The sequence below is a fragment of the Wallemia mellicola genome (assembly GCF_000263375.1).
Source record: "Wallemia mellicola CBS 633.66 unplaced genomic scaffold WALSEscaffold_1, whole genome shotgun sequence".
NCBI lineage: Eukaryota > Fungi > Basidiomycota > Wallemiomycetes > Wallemiales > Wallemiaceae > Wallemia > Wallemia mellicola.
In genome coordinates, this window is record NW_006531958.1 from 584,953 (window position 1) to 597,932 (window position 12,980).

The 12,980-nt window shown below is 38.0% G+C and overlaps 8 protein-coding genes across 8 annotated transcripts; 4 read left to right on the plus strand and 4 right to left on the minus strand.

Moving 5' to 3' along the window:
* Nucleotides 1–490: 490 nt before the first annotated feature.
* Nucleotides 491–1,285, minus strand: WALSEDRAFT_30880 (hypothetical protein). The gene is made up of 2 exons (XM_006955913.1): nucleotides 616–1,285; nucleotides 491–567 (listed from the first exon to the last, which is right to left on the minus strand). The coding sequence occupies exons 1-2, from the start codon at nucleotides 809–811 to the stop codon at nucleotides 554–556; spliced, it is 210 nt and encodes a 69-aa protein (XP_006955975.1). The 5' UTR covers nucleotides 812–1,285; the 3' UTR covers nucleotides 491–553.
* On the minus strand, nucleotides 491–3,015 carry WALSEDRAFT_59119 (Rap30/74 interaction domain-containing protein). Its single transcript, XM_006955914.1, has 3 exons — nucleotides 1,968–3,015; nucleotides 616–1,923; nucleotides 491–567 (listed from the first exon to the last, which is right to left on the minus strand). The coding sequence occupies exons 1-2, from the start codon at nucleotides 2,946–2,948 to the stop codon at nucleotides 1,408–1,410; spliced, it is 1,497 nt and encodes a 498-aa protein (XP_006955976.1). The 5' UTR covers nucleotides 2,949–3,015; the 3' UTR covers nucleotides 491–567; nucleotides 616–1,407.
* A 16-nt stretch (nucleotides 3,016–3,031) lies between these two features.
* Nucleotides 3,032–3,974, plus strand: WALSEDRAFT_67005 (HAD-like protein). Its single transcript, XM_006955915.1, has 3 exons — nucleotides 3,032–3,063; nucleotides 3,108–3,770; nucleotides 3,815–3,974. Exons 1-3 carry the CDS (start codon nucleotides 3,057–3,059, stop codon nucleotides 3,910–3,912), a joined length of 768 nt encoding a protein of 255 aa, XP_006955977.1. The 5' UTR covers nucleotides 3,032–3,056; the 3' UTR covers nucleotides 3,913–3,974.
* WALSEDRAFT_42318 (manganese and iron superoxide dismutase) lies at nucleotides 3,949–4,814 on the plus strand. Its single transcript, XM_006955916.1, has 2 exons — nucleotides 3,949–4,180; nucleotides 4,224–4,814. Exons 1-2 carry the CDS (start codon nucleotides 4,052–4,054, stop codon nucleotides 4,743–4,745), a joined length of 651 nt encoding a protein of 216 aa, XP_006955978.1. The 5' UTR covers nucleotides 3,949–4,051; the 3' UTR covers nucleotides 4,746–4,814.
* A 56-nt stretch (nucleotides 4,815–4,870) lies between these two features.
* On the minus strand, nucleotides 4,871–6,169 carry WALSEDRAFT_14124 (hypothetical protein; the record flags this gene model as incomplete). Its single annotated transcript, XM_006955598.1, has 2 exons — nucleotides 4,871–5,120; nucleotides 5,169–6,169. 2 exons carry the CDS (start codon nucleotides 6,167–6,169, stop codon nucleotides 4,871–4,873), a joined length of 1,251 nt encoding a protein of 416 aa, XP_006955660.1.
* Nucleotides 6,170–6,875: 706 nt separating this feature from the next.
* On the plus strand, nucleotides 6,876–9,612 carry WALSEDRAFT_26858 (ARM repeat-containing protein; the record flags this gene model as incomplete). Its single annotated transcript, XM_006955917.1, has 4 exons — nucleotides 6,876–6,915; nucleotides 6,959–7,395; nucleotides 7,447–9,537; nucleotides 9,589–9,612. The coding sequence occupies 4 exons, from the start codon at nucleotides 6,876–6,878 to the stop codon at nucleotides 9,610–9,612; spliced, it is 2,592 nt and encodes an 863-aa protein (XP_006955979.1).
* Nucleotides 9,613–9,831: 219 nt separating this feature from the next.
* On the minus strand, nucleotides 9,832–10,401 carry WALSEDRAFT_30883 (bola-like protein). Its single transcript, XM_006955918.1, has 2 exons — nucleotides 10,210–10,401; nucleotides 9,832–10,158 (listed from the first exon to the last, which is right to left on the minus strand). The coding sequence occupies exons 1-2, from the start codon at nucleotides 10,349–10,351 to the stop codon at nucleotides 9,995–9,997; spliced, it is 306 nt and encodes a 101-aa protein (XP_006955980.1). The 5' UTR covers nucleotides 10,352–10,401; the 3' UTR covers nucleotides 9,832–9,994.
* A 609-nt stretch (nucleotides 10,402–11,010) lies between these two features.
* On the plus strand, nucleotides 11,011–12,962 carry Sgd1p (ARM repeat-containing protein; the record flags this gene model as incomplete). Its single annotated transcript, XM_006955595.1, has 3 exons — nucleotides 11,011–12,195; nucleotides 12,243–12,338; nucleotides 12,393–12,962. 3 exons carry the CDS (start codon nucleotides 11,011–11,013, stop codon nucleotides 12,960–12,962), a joined length of 1,851 nt encoding a protein of 616 aa, XP_006955657.1.
* Between the last annotated feature and the right edge of the window lie 18 nt (nucleotides 12,963–12,980).

A 12,980-nucleotide genomic window follows, 5' to 3' on the forward strand; every position in this document is an offset into this window, starting at 1 on the left:
AAGCGAATTTCAAGCTTTCTGGTACGATTGCCCTATATGATTGTTAAGATGTATAGCAAAAGAAAGAAATGCGGACTTCAATTGAGCGATTTCGAAGAGTTCTAACTCCCTAATATATAAATCAACACATTTATTTCAATAGAAACGTATACTACCTCTTAAGGAGACCTTGAATTGACGTAAGAATCTGGTCAAAAGTGGCTGCGATTGCTGACTGAGTCGAGCAGAAAGCGAGTACTGTGTTCACTGCCTGATGCTTATTCAGACGGTTTTATTTTTTTACGAGTTACCCGCCTACTTTGTATATCTTATCTAGCTCAATGAAGTGATCCGGCCAACCATCAGTGCACGTATTCCCAAGTAAAGTCTTCTGATTTCTCTTCTTCTTTATTGGCTCAGAAATTGGCTCAGTAGGTACGCTATCGCGACTTGGTAGACTGTAATCACCGACTTTCAGTCTTTTTGACATCAACGTAGAACATCAAGAGTATTTTTATTGTAATCAATGCATATATAACAATTTATCATCAGATTCATACAATGGCTCAATAGCTTAAATCTTTGGGTCTGAGGGCATACTTAGTTAATCATTCTGAAGTGACGTAATAAACTCACCATTCAGACTTCCACCACCTGAACCGCCTCTACGATCGTAGTCTGATGGGTTTGTGGATGCGACGCCTTCACGTCCAGCAGCACCGCCCTTGTTGGTCTCATTTTGGCGCTGGATATCTTGAGCTTGCTTCTCAACTTCGTTAGCTGCTCTTGGTTCTGATCCACCGAAAGTTGCTTGTTTTGGACCTCCTGACATTTTGGTTATGTTGATGTTAAGTGTTAAAGAGAGAAGTCCAAGTTTACGAGCGCTTTATGGAGTGGTTCCACAATGACGTTGAGAGTTTAGGAGTAGCTAGGCTTCTATCAGCTTCACTGATGACATGATGGAGCTGGCTTTGCACTAAAAAATTAAATCTTGCTACTCACCTTGCAGATACTTCCTTTTCTTTGTGTTGTCTTCTAGAATGACAAAAGAAAAATTATGTTATCCATCATTATGAAGTAACTTGAGGGGCGATTTCAAATAATACAGTAATTTTATGACTAGAAGAATACACTCAATGGTTTCTTCATAGATTTGCTACCATATTCTCACTGAATCAATGACATAATAACCTGGGTTTTATGCGACGTCATGTAAGACAGCTAACAGTACCTGTTGATTATGAATAGACAGCTATTATGTTTAAATATACCTCATGTACTTATAACCTTTAACTTTAAACACTTCACAGAGAGGGAAGATTTATGAATTTTACATGCTGGTCATAAAATGCACACTCGTATGGCTTTCATGATCGCAGCAAACTATATGTATTTCACTAATAACATTTTACCATCTAGTTTCAAACATTATAAACCCTCTTTCAATTGTAACTTTCCATCTGGTGTTCTGGAAGCCACCTTTTTGAGCACACCACCAATTGTTTCTCTGTTCTTTGGCTGAGCTTTGAAGCGTTTTTTGAAGTGTTGGATGAGCTCATTAGTGGTAACAGATTTACCGCGCAAGAATGCAATAATTTCATCATCTTGTAAGACTTGCCCATCTGCAGAATTCGGTGGTGTGGCAGAAGGTGAAGACGACTCTCTCTTCACCTTGAGCTTCTTGTTGTCAGGTTTATCTTCTAAATCTGTTCTGCTACGTTTCGTGGATGGACTTGATGAGCGTTGCTTGGCGTAAGGACTAGTAGCCCGTCTTGCTACTTCATGAGCTGCGAGAGATGCAGGTGATTGCTCCCTCTTTATCGATTTGGCCAAGTTGGTAGCTTGATCCTTATCCTGTTGTTCTTTCTTCTCACGTTCACGTCTTTGCTGCTCACGATCTTGCTCTTGTTTTTTACGCTCTTCTTCTTCCTCATCGTCATCGTCCTGATAATGTCAGAGAAATTCAAAAGATATGCAAGATTTCTCACATCAGAATTGTCAGATTCATAGGCGTCCGCGTTAGATTTATCGTATCTACGCAAGAACTTCTTCATCTCTTTCTCTGAGGTACTCTTTTGCTTGAATGGCTTAATATCTTCCTCAAAGTCGTCAAGATTTGTTGTTTGTTCAACATGGCCGATGTTGGCTTGATGCATTTCCTTCTTTATTCTGTCCTCTAACTCCTTGAGTTCATCATCATCCTGATTATCTTGGATAACTTGTTCATCGTCATCTTGGAATTCTTCATCATACTCCATTTCATCGAATAAACCATCAAAAGTTTCTTCTTTTACTGCACCTCTATCAACCTGCATGCGCCTGTTCGCTTGTCTAGACTGAGCAGGTTGTTGGTTCATCATACCTTCTAATCTTTGATGAATAGATTGCTTGTTATCAATTTCGGGATCAGATTGGTTAGATGTACTTGCAACTGGTCTAGATCGATTACGCATAAACCAGACATCATCGACACCTTTTGAATAGGCTTGATCTGCCTCCTCCATAGATAAAGTATCGTATTTTGGCTGCTGATTAAACTTGTAAAAACGGTTTGTCGGCTGAACTTTAAAATCTAAACCATGATTCTCATTAAAGACGAGCATAATATAACTTTGATCGGATGGTTTACCATCTAACTGACCATGCCACTTTTGTGAACCATCACTATCCTCCAAAATCCAAGGCAATCTTTCAGTTCTTCTAAGTTGCATAGCGTCCTCATCTGCCATAAAGACTTGCTTTGTCTTTCTCTTGAAAAATCTTTTATTTTTGTCATTGATTGGTGGTATAACTTGATTAGTTTGTGGATCAATCAAGATTGGCCTATCCTGTTCATCTAGCTTAACTTTTCCAGTGTTTGGATCGATATCAGGTACCGGTCTAAGTAAATGATTAGGATCTTTCCTATTCAACTTGACAGGACGACTAAAGTTGGCAGGATCGACGGAACTATTAGAATTTAAGCGCATAACATTGAATGCATAACCGTTAGATGATGAAGATACCAATTTATAGTCCGTATACGGTTTAGTATCCTCCATTATATTTGACGGTCGTTATCAATTGATTAGGAGGAGATGAAAGGTGAGATTTAAAGTACGAGAAATAAAAAATTAAATAAATAAAAGGAATTTTAATTGATATAAGTGGTACACTAGTTACATCTAATGGTGTAGCTAGATCTACTATAAACGCTATCAACAAACTGAAACTAAAAGGCATTCCATTTCGTATATGCTCAAACGCTTCAAAGGAATCTCATAATAAAGTAATAAGTGATTTATCTACTAAATTAGATGGAATTGATTTGAATCCAAATCACGTCATAACAGCAATTTCTTCATCTAAGAGCTACGTTACACATTCAAATTTAAACCCTTTACTTTTATTATCAAACTCTGCAAAAGATGATTTTAAGGATTACTCAAGTGACAAAACTGATTATGATTCAGTTTTGATTGGTTTATCAGCTGAATCGTTGAATTATCCCAATCTTAATAATGCATTCAGAATACTAAATCAGCCAGGCTCACAATTAATAGCAACTCATGCTAGCAAATACTTCGCAGACAAAGACAATCAACTTAGTCTCGGTCCCGGTGGTTTTGTCAAGGCTTTAGAATACGTTACAGATAAGAAAGCCATCATTTGCGGTAAACCATCAGATGAATTCTTTATAAGTTGTCTTAAAAGTTTAAATTTACGTGAATCTGATTGGAAAGATGTTGCTATCATTGGTGATGACGCACTATCAGACCTTGGTACTTCTTTGCCATTGAGGAAAGTTTTAGGTAGGTTTCATTTTATTATATCGCAAATTTTTCACACCATACAGTACGTACTGGAAAATATCGCCGAGGTGACGAAGACAAGGTTAAGGATCTATATGGAATTTATGACACATTCGCTGACTTCGTTGATTCAATTGACTAAAACGTTTTATTAATTTGATTATTAAACCTTTCACCCGTACTTTACATCATGTTATCCTTGCCCCAATTCCTTCCATCCAAACGATCACGTAGGTTTACATAAGCGACGATAAATAAGTAATTCTAACTTGAGCTAAAGAATGTTCTTTATTAGACAATTACCTACACAAGCACGTCAATTTACAGCATCCTCACTTCGCTTGAAGCACACCCTTCCACCTCTCCCATACGCCTATAATGCGCTTGAGCCATACATTAATGAGGATATTGTGAGTCTACCCCAATTTAAATAATAAGTCTGACGTATATTAGATGACCACACACCATTCAAAGCATCACGCTACTTACGTCAATGGTCTCAACGCTGCCGAGGAATCTTACGTCAAGGCCCAATCAGCTAACGATGTTAAATCATTGATTGCTCTCCAACCAGCTCTCAAGTTCAACGGTGGTGGCCATATCAACCACACACTCTTCTGGAAAAATCTCACACCAGAATCTGGAAAAACTAAGCCAACTGGAGCTTTAGCAGACCAAATCAACAAAGACTTTGGCTCTTTTGACACTCTCAAGACTAAGCTCAACACAGCTACTGCTGGTATCCAGGGTTCTGGCTGGGGATGGTTAGGATACAACAAGGAAGCAAAGAGACTTGAAATCGCTACCACAGCCAACCAAGATCCTCTCACTCACCTCGTACCATTACTCGGTATTGACATTTGGGAGCACGCTTTCTACCTCCAATACAAGAATGTCAAGCCAGACTATCTTAACGCTATTTGGAATGTTATGAACCTTGAAGAAGCAGGTCAGCGTTTTGATGCTGCTCAATAAACTTATTTAATGTAATTAATTACGAATTAATGCGTGCATTTCTTCAAATTTACATGTTTATGAACGTTTTAACGTTTTAAGTCGCTTAAGTTTCGTTTAGAAGTTTAACGAGTTTATCAATTTACTCACCTGAATGCCGATTCTACACATTGCTTTACTTCCTTATATGAGACAACCAAGCAAGATTGCTCATCGCGTGAGATCAACATGATACTCTCATCAACACCAGCGTCGAGCTTGTTTAAGCAAACTAATACGTGCGACATGTCAAGTACTGGTTTACCATTCTCGTCAACTTGATGGAAGACATAATCACGAAAGAGTTTTATAATGTACCTATCACCAGTCTCCGACCAACGAGGATCAAAATCAAACCTGCATAGTTTATAAGTTTAAACATATTTTAAATTGCTAGATACTTACTCTGCTCTTTCATTAATAAAATTGAACTTGCATAATAATCTAACAAGTCTGCCGTTTTCAACCTCTTTTGATAACTCATTATCAAGCCTATCATTAGCGGTAAGGGATGAATCAATCACTTCAGCAACTATTCCGGGATTTATCTTGGTTATCATACTCCATAGTTCCTCAGCTGTTTTTAATGGACTTCTGTTACCCAATAACCATAAGACAATTCTCTGAAGGTCAGGGCCATATTGTCTAGAAAAGTATTCAATTGCTTTAGTTGGATTTGAAGTCACAGCCTTGCTGTTACCCAAAGCTAAACTTAATAACAGAGTACCAACACTAACGAGATCCTCTTGTTGTTGTAGATTTACATTAGCGAAATCGTCATAAGCTAAAATATCTAAGGCACCTAGACAATTGAGCCTTATCCTATTCTTTGATGAAACCAAAATTCTTGAGGGATGCAAACATCTGACTGCAAGACCTTGATTATGAACGTACATCAGAGCTGAAACTATTTGAAGCAAGTAAGTCCACATTTGCTTCTCGGAAAGTGGCGGTGGTGAAGGATTCAATGGATTTGGTGAATGCAAGTTTGCTAAAGTATGCGAATTTGGGTAGTAAGCGTATGACAAGATAAGAGACGAATCATTGAAAGCTCTAGTTGAGAAAGCCTCAGCGATTGGTACGATATTTGGATGTTTGAGGCGCTTCCATCTGTCTATTGCACTCAGCGGTTCCTGAGACGTCAATCTAAAACCTTCTACGCGTCTTAGGCAAAACCTGCTACCATCTCTTTCGCTTGTTGCCCTGTAGGCATATGTAGTTAAGCCGGCGAGGCCCAAAGCTGGACCAGTACCGTCATCGAGAGGGTATAGCTCTCTATAAACGTGAAGTCGTTCAGGTAAACGGAGACCTGGAGGAGGTGCTCTAAGCTGATTTTCGTGCTTCTCTGTGATATCCTTGTGTAGATCTGATGGTATGAAGAAAGAAGCGAGGTTTACGTTGTTCATCGTCTTGTACGGCGGTGGTGGAACATACAAGTGGTATTGCAGTTGCTGCCTAGGGAACGTAGACCTTGGGAAATTGTCGTAAATGTTGTCTAGTTCGGTCTCAACGCCAGACCAATCCCATTGTTGTTGTTCTTGTTGTTGGCGCTGCTCTTGCTCTTGTTGTTGTTCTTGTTGTTCTAGCTGCTGCTGATCTTCAGTTTCGAACGCAGATTTTGGTACAAATACTGGTGCTGTAGCTGCAAATCCCGATGGACTAGCAGTTTTAGATGGAGATTGTGTTGCTGCTAAAGCTGCTGCTGAAGGTACGAAGGCAGGAGTGGATGCCTTTATCGGTATAGCAGTCTGAGATTTAGGTGTTGAAGGCTGTGAAACCTCGTCTGGTGGGCGTATTGGCACTGCACGGGACATCTCAGCTAGTTGAGATCGTTGTTCGTGATCAAGGTTGTTTCTGTCAATAAACTAGATTTATAAATGCATTTTAGTTAGTTAGATAGATCTTTGTACACTCATCTCTCACCATCTCCGATATTTGCTAGCTATCTATCTCAGCTGTCAGGAATGGCAGAGGAGTTGATTAATAAAGGGAGCAGATATTCAATAGAATAAAACTATTTATTTATACGCCAATATCATATTTTACACCGTGGATTAGTTTTTTGACTCGCGTTCCCAACTTTGATTCTTCTCTTAGCAACCACGAAGACACATGGACGTAGCCGCGCTCTTATCTGCTTCTCTTTCACCAGGTGAGTCGACAAACCGTGGTTTACATGTCTTATTTTTTTATAGAGCAACAAACTCGAGCTACGGCTTCTGAGCAGCTTGAACAGGCTGCTAGCCAGGACTACCCTTCATACATATTTACGCTCTCAAACGAGCTCGCAAACGAGCAACAACAACCTTTCGTTAGACAAGCAGCTGGTTTAGCTATCAAGAACTCTCTCGTCGCTAGAGACTCTGGTCGTGCTTTTGAGCAAGCCCAGAGGTGGTTAGCTTTGGACCCCGGACACAGAACCCAAATAAAGCAAATTGTCTTAGCGGCTCTCTCCACTAAGGCTATCGGTGCTGCCGCCGCTCAAGTCGTTTCTGCTGTCGCTGCAATTGAACTTCCACATGATCAATGGCCAGAGCTTGTACCAACGCTTCTCAGCAATGTAACTGACGCATCAGACGAAGCTAAGCGTATGACAACCCTAGTCGCCATTGGCTTCGTTTGCGAATCTGTCGTAAGTCTCAAATGAAAATTGTTCTTCTCCTTTCTTTAACCATCATTTTAGCCTGCTGAAACATTAGCAACTCGTTCAAATGAGATCCTTACAGCCGTCGTTCAAGGTGCACGTAAGGAGGAACCTTCAACTGATGTACAAAATGCTGCTATCAACGCTTTAAACAACTCACTAGATTTCGTGAAGGAAAACTTTGAACGTGAAGGGGAAAGAAATTATATTATGCAAGTCATCTGTGAAGCTACACAATCATCTTCAACTGATGTTAAAATTGGTGCTTTTAAATGTTTAGTTAGAATCATGAACCTCTACTACTCAAAGATGGGTTTCTACATGGAAAGAGCTCTCTTTGGTTTAACTGTTTTGGGTATGCAAAACCCTGAAGAAGGTGTAGCTCTTCAAGCTATTGAATTTTGGTCAACAGTTTGTGACGAAGAAATCGAGCTAGCTTTGGAAGCTCAAGAAGCTGCTGAGTTTGGTGAACCAGTAGAAAGAGAATCAAAAAACTTTGCAAAAGTTGCTTTACCAGAAATTTTACCTGTTTTACTCAAATTACTCACCCAACAAGATGAAGATGCTACTGATGACGAATGGAATGTATCCATGTCAGCTGGTACTTGCTTAAGTTTATTGGCACAAACTGTTACTGATGATATTGTTCAACCAATCGTACCATTCGTTGAATCTAACATCCGTTCAACCGATTGGCAAGCTAGGGAAGCGGCAGTTATGGCGTTTGGTTCTATTTTAGATGGTCCAGATTCAAGAGTTCTTGCTCCATTAGTATCACAAGCCCTTCCAACTTTAATTGAAATGATTAGAGATCCTTCAATTCACGTAAAAGATACAACAGCATGGACTCTCGGTAGGATTTCTGACGTTCTCATCGATTGTATTAAATTGGATGTCCACCTCCACGATTTAGTGTTAGCTTTAGTAGCAGGATTACAAGATAATCCAAGAATCATTGGTAACTGTTGTTGGTCATTAATGAACCTTGCAGATCAATTACAAGGTATCGAAGATGCCGATGGAAAAACCCAATCATCGCCATTATCACCATATTATGAAGGCATCCTGTCTACTCTTATGCAAGTTAGTGATAGACCTACAAACGACAACAATTCACGCACATCGTCATATGAAGCAATTTCAACATTTATCACTCAATCACCTGAAGATTCACTTCAAACAATTAGTCAAGTTACAGTAGCCTTACTTGAACGTATGGAACAATTATTATCTATGCAAAATCAATTACTCGGTACAGATGATAGAGCAAACTGGAATGAATTACAATCTAACTTATGTTCTGCTATTACCTCAGTTATTCGTAGACTTAACAAGGAGATCAAACCATTAGCAGATAGAATTATGACTATTTTACTTAGTTTGATATCATCATCAGGTAAACATTCAACTGTACTTGAAGATGCCTTCTTAGCTATTGGTGCAATCACTACTGCATTAGAAGTTGACTTTTTACCTTACTTAGAAGCGTTTATGCCATTCTTATATCAAGCACTTAAATCACATGAAGAATATCAATTATGTTCAATAAGTGTCGGTTTAATTGGTGACATTTGTCGTGCATTAGGTGAGCAATCAACGGCTTACTGCAATAACTTTATGAATGTTTTATTGGAAAACTTAGCTGCATCACAATTACATAGATCAGTTAAACCACCAATTTTATCTGCATTTGGTGATATCGGCTTAGCCATCGGTGGTCAATTTGAACCATATTTACCTGTCACAATGCAAGTTCTCCAACAAGCTGGTTCAATGATGCCAGATCCAAACAATTATGATTTAATTGATTACGTTGCAACATTAAGAGAAAGTATTTTAGAGGCATACGTTGGTATAGTCAGCGGATTAAAGGTCGCAGACAAGAGCAATCTTCTATTACCTTACTTACCTTCAATCTTCAACTTTATACAGATCTGTGCAAGTGACACTGAACACACTCAAGCCACTATAGCATCAGCTGTTGGTTTGTTAGGGGATTTAGCTGATGCCTACCCACGTGGAGAAGCTAAAGATTTCTTCTTACAACCATGGGTTGCAGAAATTTTGAAGTTGAGTAGAACGAGAGGTGGTACTGAATCTATTAGAAGAACAGCGAAATGGGCGAGAGAGGTAAGTACAATTTTGGAGAAAGGAAAATAATATTAATTTTGCTATTAACAGATGATTAAGCGCGCAACCGCCTAAATGAGAATACCTGAGGCATTTGATTACGATGATGACAGTCTAATAACACTTAAAAGTTACGTCTAACGGACGACTAATTTCTTTGTTATACCTCTCTTTCATTAAACAATATTTGATAGATATTTTTTTATATTCTTTTGGAGTTCTCACTTGATGAATATTTTCACGTATGATCTCACTAATTTAATCTTTTCTTTTTCTTCAATCAATGACCATCATTTTGTGAATCTGATAAAAGCTGAAAAGCTAATGACGATATCACTGGTTTAATGGTCTATAGTTAAAATGCTACTACGATGAACCATCTATAAAGCGTTATGAAGCGCAATTAGGAATAGATAGGGCATATTAGCAGCATACATTAATAATCTAATAAATTAATTCATTTTTTTATCCTTTCAGCTTCTTCTGGAGTGTACAATCTTAAAGAAAGGGCATGTAAACCGTTATGCTCGAACTCATGATTTAGTAAACGGTTGACAAATCTATGCCTCTGTATCTGAAGCATACCTTTAAAGTGATCACTAATAGCTGTTACTGCAAAATCTGAGCGAGTTAGTAAGCAGTGCAACGGGTCTAGAGGAGTTATAGACTCACGAGTCTCGCCATTGCCACCACCTTGTATTACCATAGCATGATGATGGGCGTGTAAACTACTATCATTTCTTATTTCAAGACTTTGAGGCTTTAATTGCTCGTTTAATTTTTCTTCTATAGCGCTATGTACTGGACCTTGCATTGCAGGTTGTGAGGGTACTTTATAAGCTTGCCTTGAAAGCCTGTAAAATGTTTTTAACATAAATTTACCAGCTGCTCACTGTTCAAACTCAACGTTGATATGGCGATAAGCAAATCTAAAAAATCTCATTCGACAACAAAGCTACCTAGTGCACTAATAAATGAAATTGACGATAAGTGTTAGTAGATCTTATTATGGTTTATTTCACTTACAAATTTCTACTAGATGGTAAAAACACACCAGTTCGTAAGTTTAAATCAAGAAGAGACACACGTAAAGAAGAGCGTCAATTTAAGAAAGATAAGAGTAAACAATCACAACCTACACAAAAGAAGGCTCTAGATCCAAATGATGCTCGCACTCAAGGTCGTGAAAAGCCTTATCAAAAACCAGAAAATACGAATAATAAGGATAGCAAGTTAAAAGCTATTGAAAACCTTATAGAACCTCACAAGAAACAGAAAGGTGATCCGGAAGATGATGAGATTGCTTGGTTGGAATATCAGCTCAATAACAAGAAATCTGACGATTTAAGGGATGACTTGGATGATTTATTAGACGATGTTAATGATATAGAAGGAAGGATCCTTGATTCCGGCTCTGATTCTGATCAAGAAGACGTCGATATGATGCACAATGATGATGATTTCGATGATAATATGGCCACTTCAATCGATGATGATGATGACGATGGTCGTAGCGATAGTGCTGATGATAATGATAATGGACCTATACATCACAAATCACCTGAAGACTATTCAAAAGATCTATCCACTGCAACCCAAAAAGCACAAGAAGCACAAGAAACAAAAGAACCAGTCAAATATGTCCCACCGGCAGTAAGAGCAGCCAAGGAACATGAATTACAACAAAGATCGTCTTCGAATGTGCAAAAATCTGAAGACATGCACAAGATTAATAAAGTGGTCAAAGGTTCATTAAACAGACTCTCAGAAGCAAACATAGAGACAATCCTTGGTCAATTACAAGAACTCTATAGAAATAAACCGAGGCATGACGTTACTACTTCAATTACAGATTTAATCTTGTCAACCATCGGTTCAAGAGATAATATGTTGGATAGTTTCGTCATCTTATATGCAGGATTTACCGGATCTCTTCATAGACTAGTAGGAATAGAATTCATGGCATATATAACTCAAACTATTATAAAAAAGTTGGATGAAAAGCCCTTATATCAAGTATCTGAAGATGAAGTTAGATCTAATCTCAATTTAATAAGTTTATTATCAGAACTTTATAATCTGGGTAGCATCTCGGTTTCATTGATATATGATTTGATAAAATCTTTGATATCTACTGATAAACTCAATGAAGCTCAAATTGATGCTGTTCTCCGGATTACGAGAAGTGCTGGGCAACAATTAAGGCATGATGATCCAGGTTCATTGAAAGAAATAGTTTTAGCTATTCAAAATAAAGTAGAACACATTGAAAAAGACGAATTGAGCTCAAGATTCAAATTCATGTTGGAATGTTTGAACAATTTGAAAAATAATAAAACAAAAGCTTTGAGTGGAACTTCAAATGGGATAGAATCCAGGGATAGAATAAAAAAGTATCTTAAGAACCTTGAGAAGAGACCTGGTGTTGCTTCAACCGAAGCCTTAACGGTTAGCCTTGATGATCTTCGCCAAGCAGATTCTAAAGGTAAATGGTGGTTAGTCGGTTCGGCCTGGAGTGGCAATCCTCTAGTTGATAAGAAAGACGAATTTTCAAAGAATAAGAAAGCAGACGATGATGTCTTGATTAAATTAGCTAAAAGGCAGGGTATGAATACAGATGTAAGGCGGAATATCTTCATTATTTTGATGAGTAGTGAGGTAGGTTATAGTTCGACGTATCTTCGTTAAACTAATCATAATTCAAGGATTATATTGACGCTTGCGACCGATTGTCTAATCTAGGCCTTACGGAAGTACAACAGCGAGAAATTATAAGAGTTATTTTACATTGTGGTGGAAATGTAAGCTTTAGACATCAGTTAACATTATGAAGTGATCTAACAATAAATTTGAAGGAAAAACGCTACAATCCATATTACACTCTAGTGGCATCACATCTTTTAAGACAATCACATTCAACTAGAATTACATTGCAATATGCGATATGGGATTTCTTAAGAGAATTGGGAGAGTCAAGTGTTGGAGGGTCAGAGATCCTTAAAAATAGCACTAGTAGTGGGGATGGATCAAACGTTCGTAGTAGTCGCATTGATAATCTAGCTAAAGGTCTTGCATGGTGGGTCGCGAAGTCATCAGTACCATTATCTATCTTTAAACCTGTGATATTTCCAACTTTGTCTCCGAAAGCCAAAGACTTTTTTAACAAGTTTTTCGTATATCTCTTTCTTTCAACATATTCTTCATCTCCAACGCTCAATCTAGATAGTAAAAAAGGTGATAAAAGTATAATCGAAGGTATAATGATAAAAGCAGCACCAATTTCAAATCTAGCAAACGGGATAAAATGGTACCTTAATCATATCGATTTAAATAACTTAAAGGAAAGGGAGTTAGAAATAAGTGAATGGTGCATAAATCACTCAGTTGAAACGTTAAAACTTGGAATGGATTTATCTAATTATTGAAATATGCATAGAATTAAT

What these genes read in the sequence shown, in the direction of transcription:
- WALSEDRAFT_30880 (XM_006955913.1), bottom strand. Translation starts at nt 811, where the DNA reads ATGTCAGGAGGTCCAAAACAAGCAACTTTCGGTGGATCAGAACCAAGA.
- WALSEDRAFT_59119 (XM_006955914.1), bottom strand. Translation starts at nt 2,948, where the DNA reads ATGCGCTTAAATTCTAATAGTTCCGTCGATCCTGCCAACTTTAGTCGT. An exon ending in ATGAATCTGACAATTCTGAT is followed by an intron (nt 1,924 to 1,967) that starts GTGAGAAATCTT and finishes TGACATTATCAG; the next exon opens with GACGATGACGATGAGGAAGA.
- WALSEDRAFT_67005 (XM_006955915.1), top strand. An exon ending in GCCATTGAGGAAAGTTTTAG is followed by an intron (nt 3,771 to 3,814) that starts GTAGGTTTCATT and finishes CACACCATACAG; the next exon opens with TACGTACTGGAAAATATCGC.
- WALSEDRAFT_42318 (XM_006955916.1), top strand. Translation starts at nt 4,052, where the DNA reads ATGTTCTTTATTAGACAATTACCTACACAAGCACGTCAATTTACAGCA. An exon ending in CATACATTAATGAGGATATT is followed by an intron (nt 4,181 to 4,223) that starts GTGAGTCTACCC and finishes GACGTATATTAG; the next exon opens with ATGACCACACACCATTCAAA.
- WALSEDRAFT_30883 (XM_006955918.1), bottom strand. Translation starts at nt 10,351, where the DNA reads ATGCAAGGTCCAGTACATAGCGCTATAGAAGAAAAATTAAACGAGCAA. An exon ending in TGGTGGCAATGGCGAGACTC is followed by an intron (nt 10,159 to 10,209) that starts GTGAGTCTATAA and finishes TAACTCGCTCAG; the next exon opens with ATTTTGCAGTAACAGCTATT.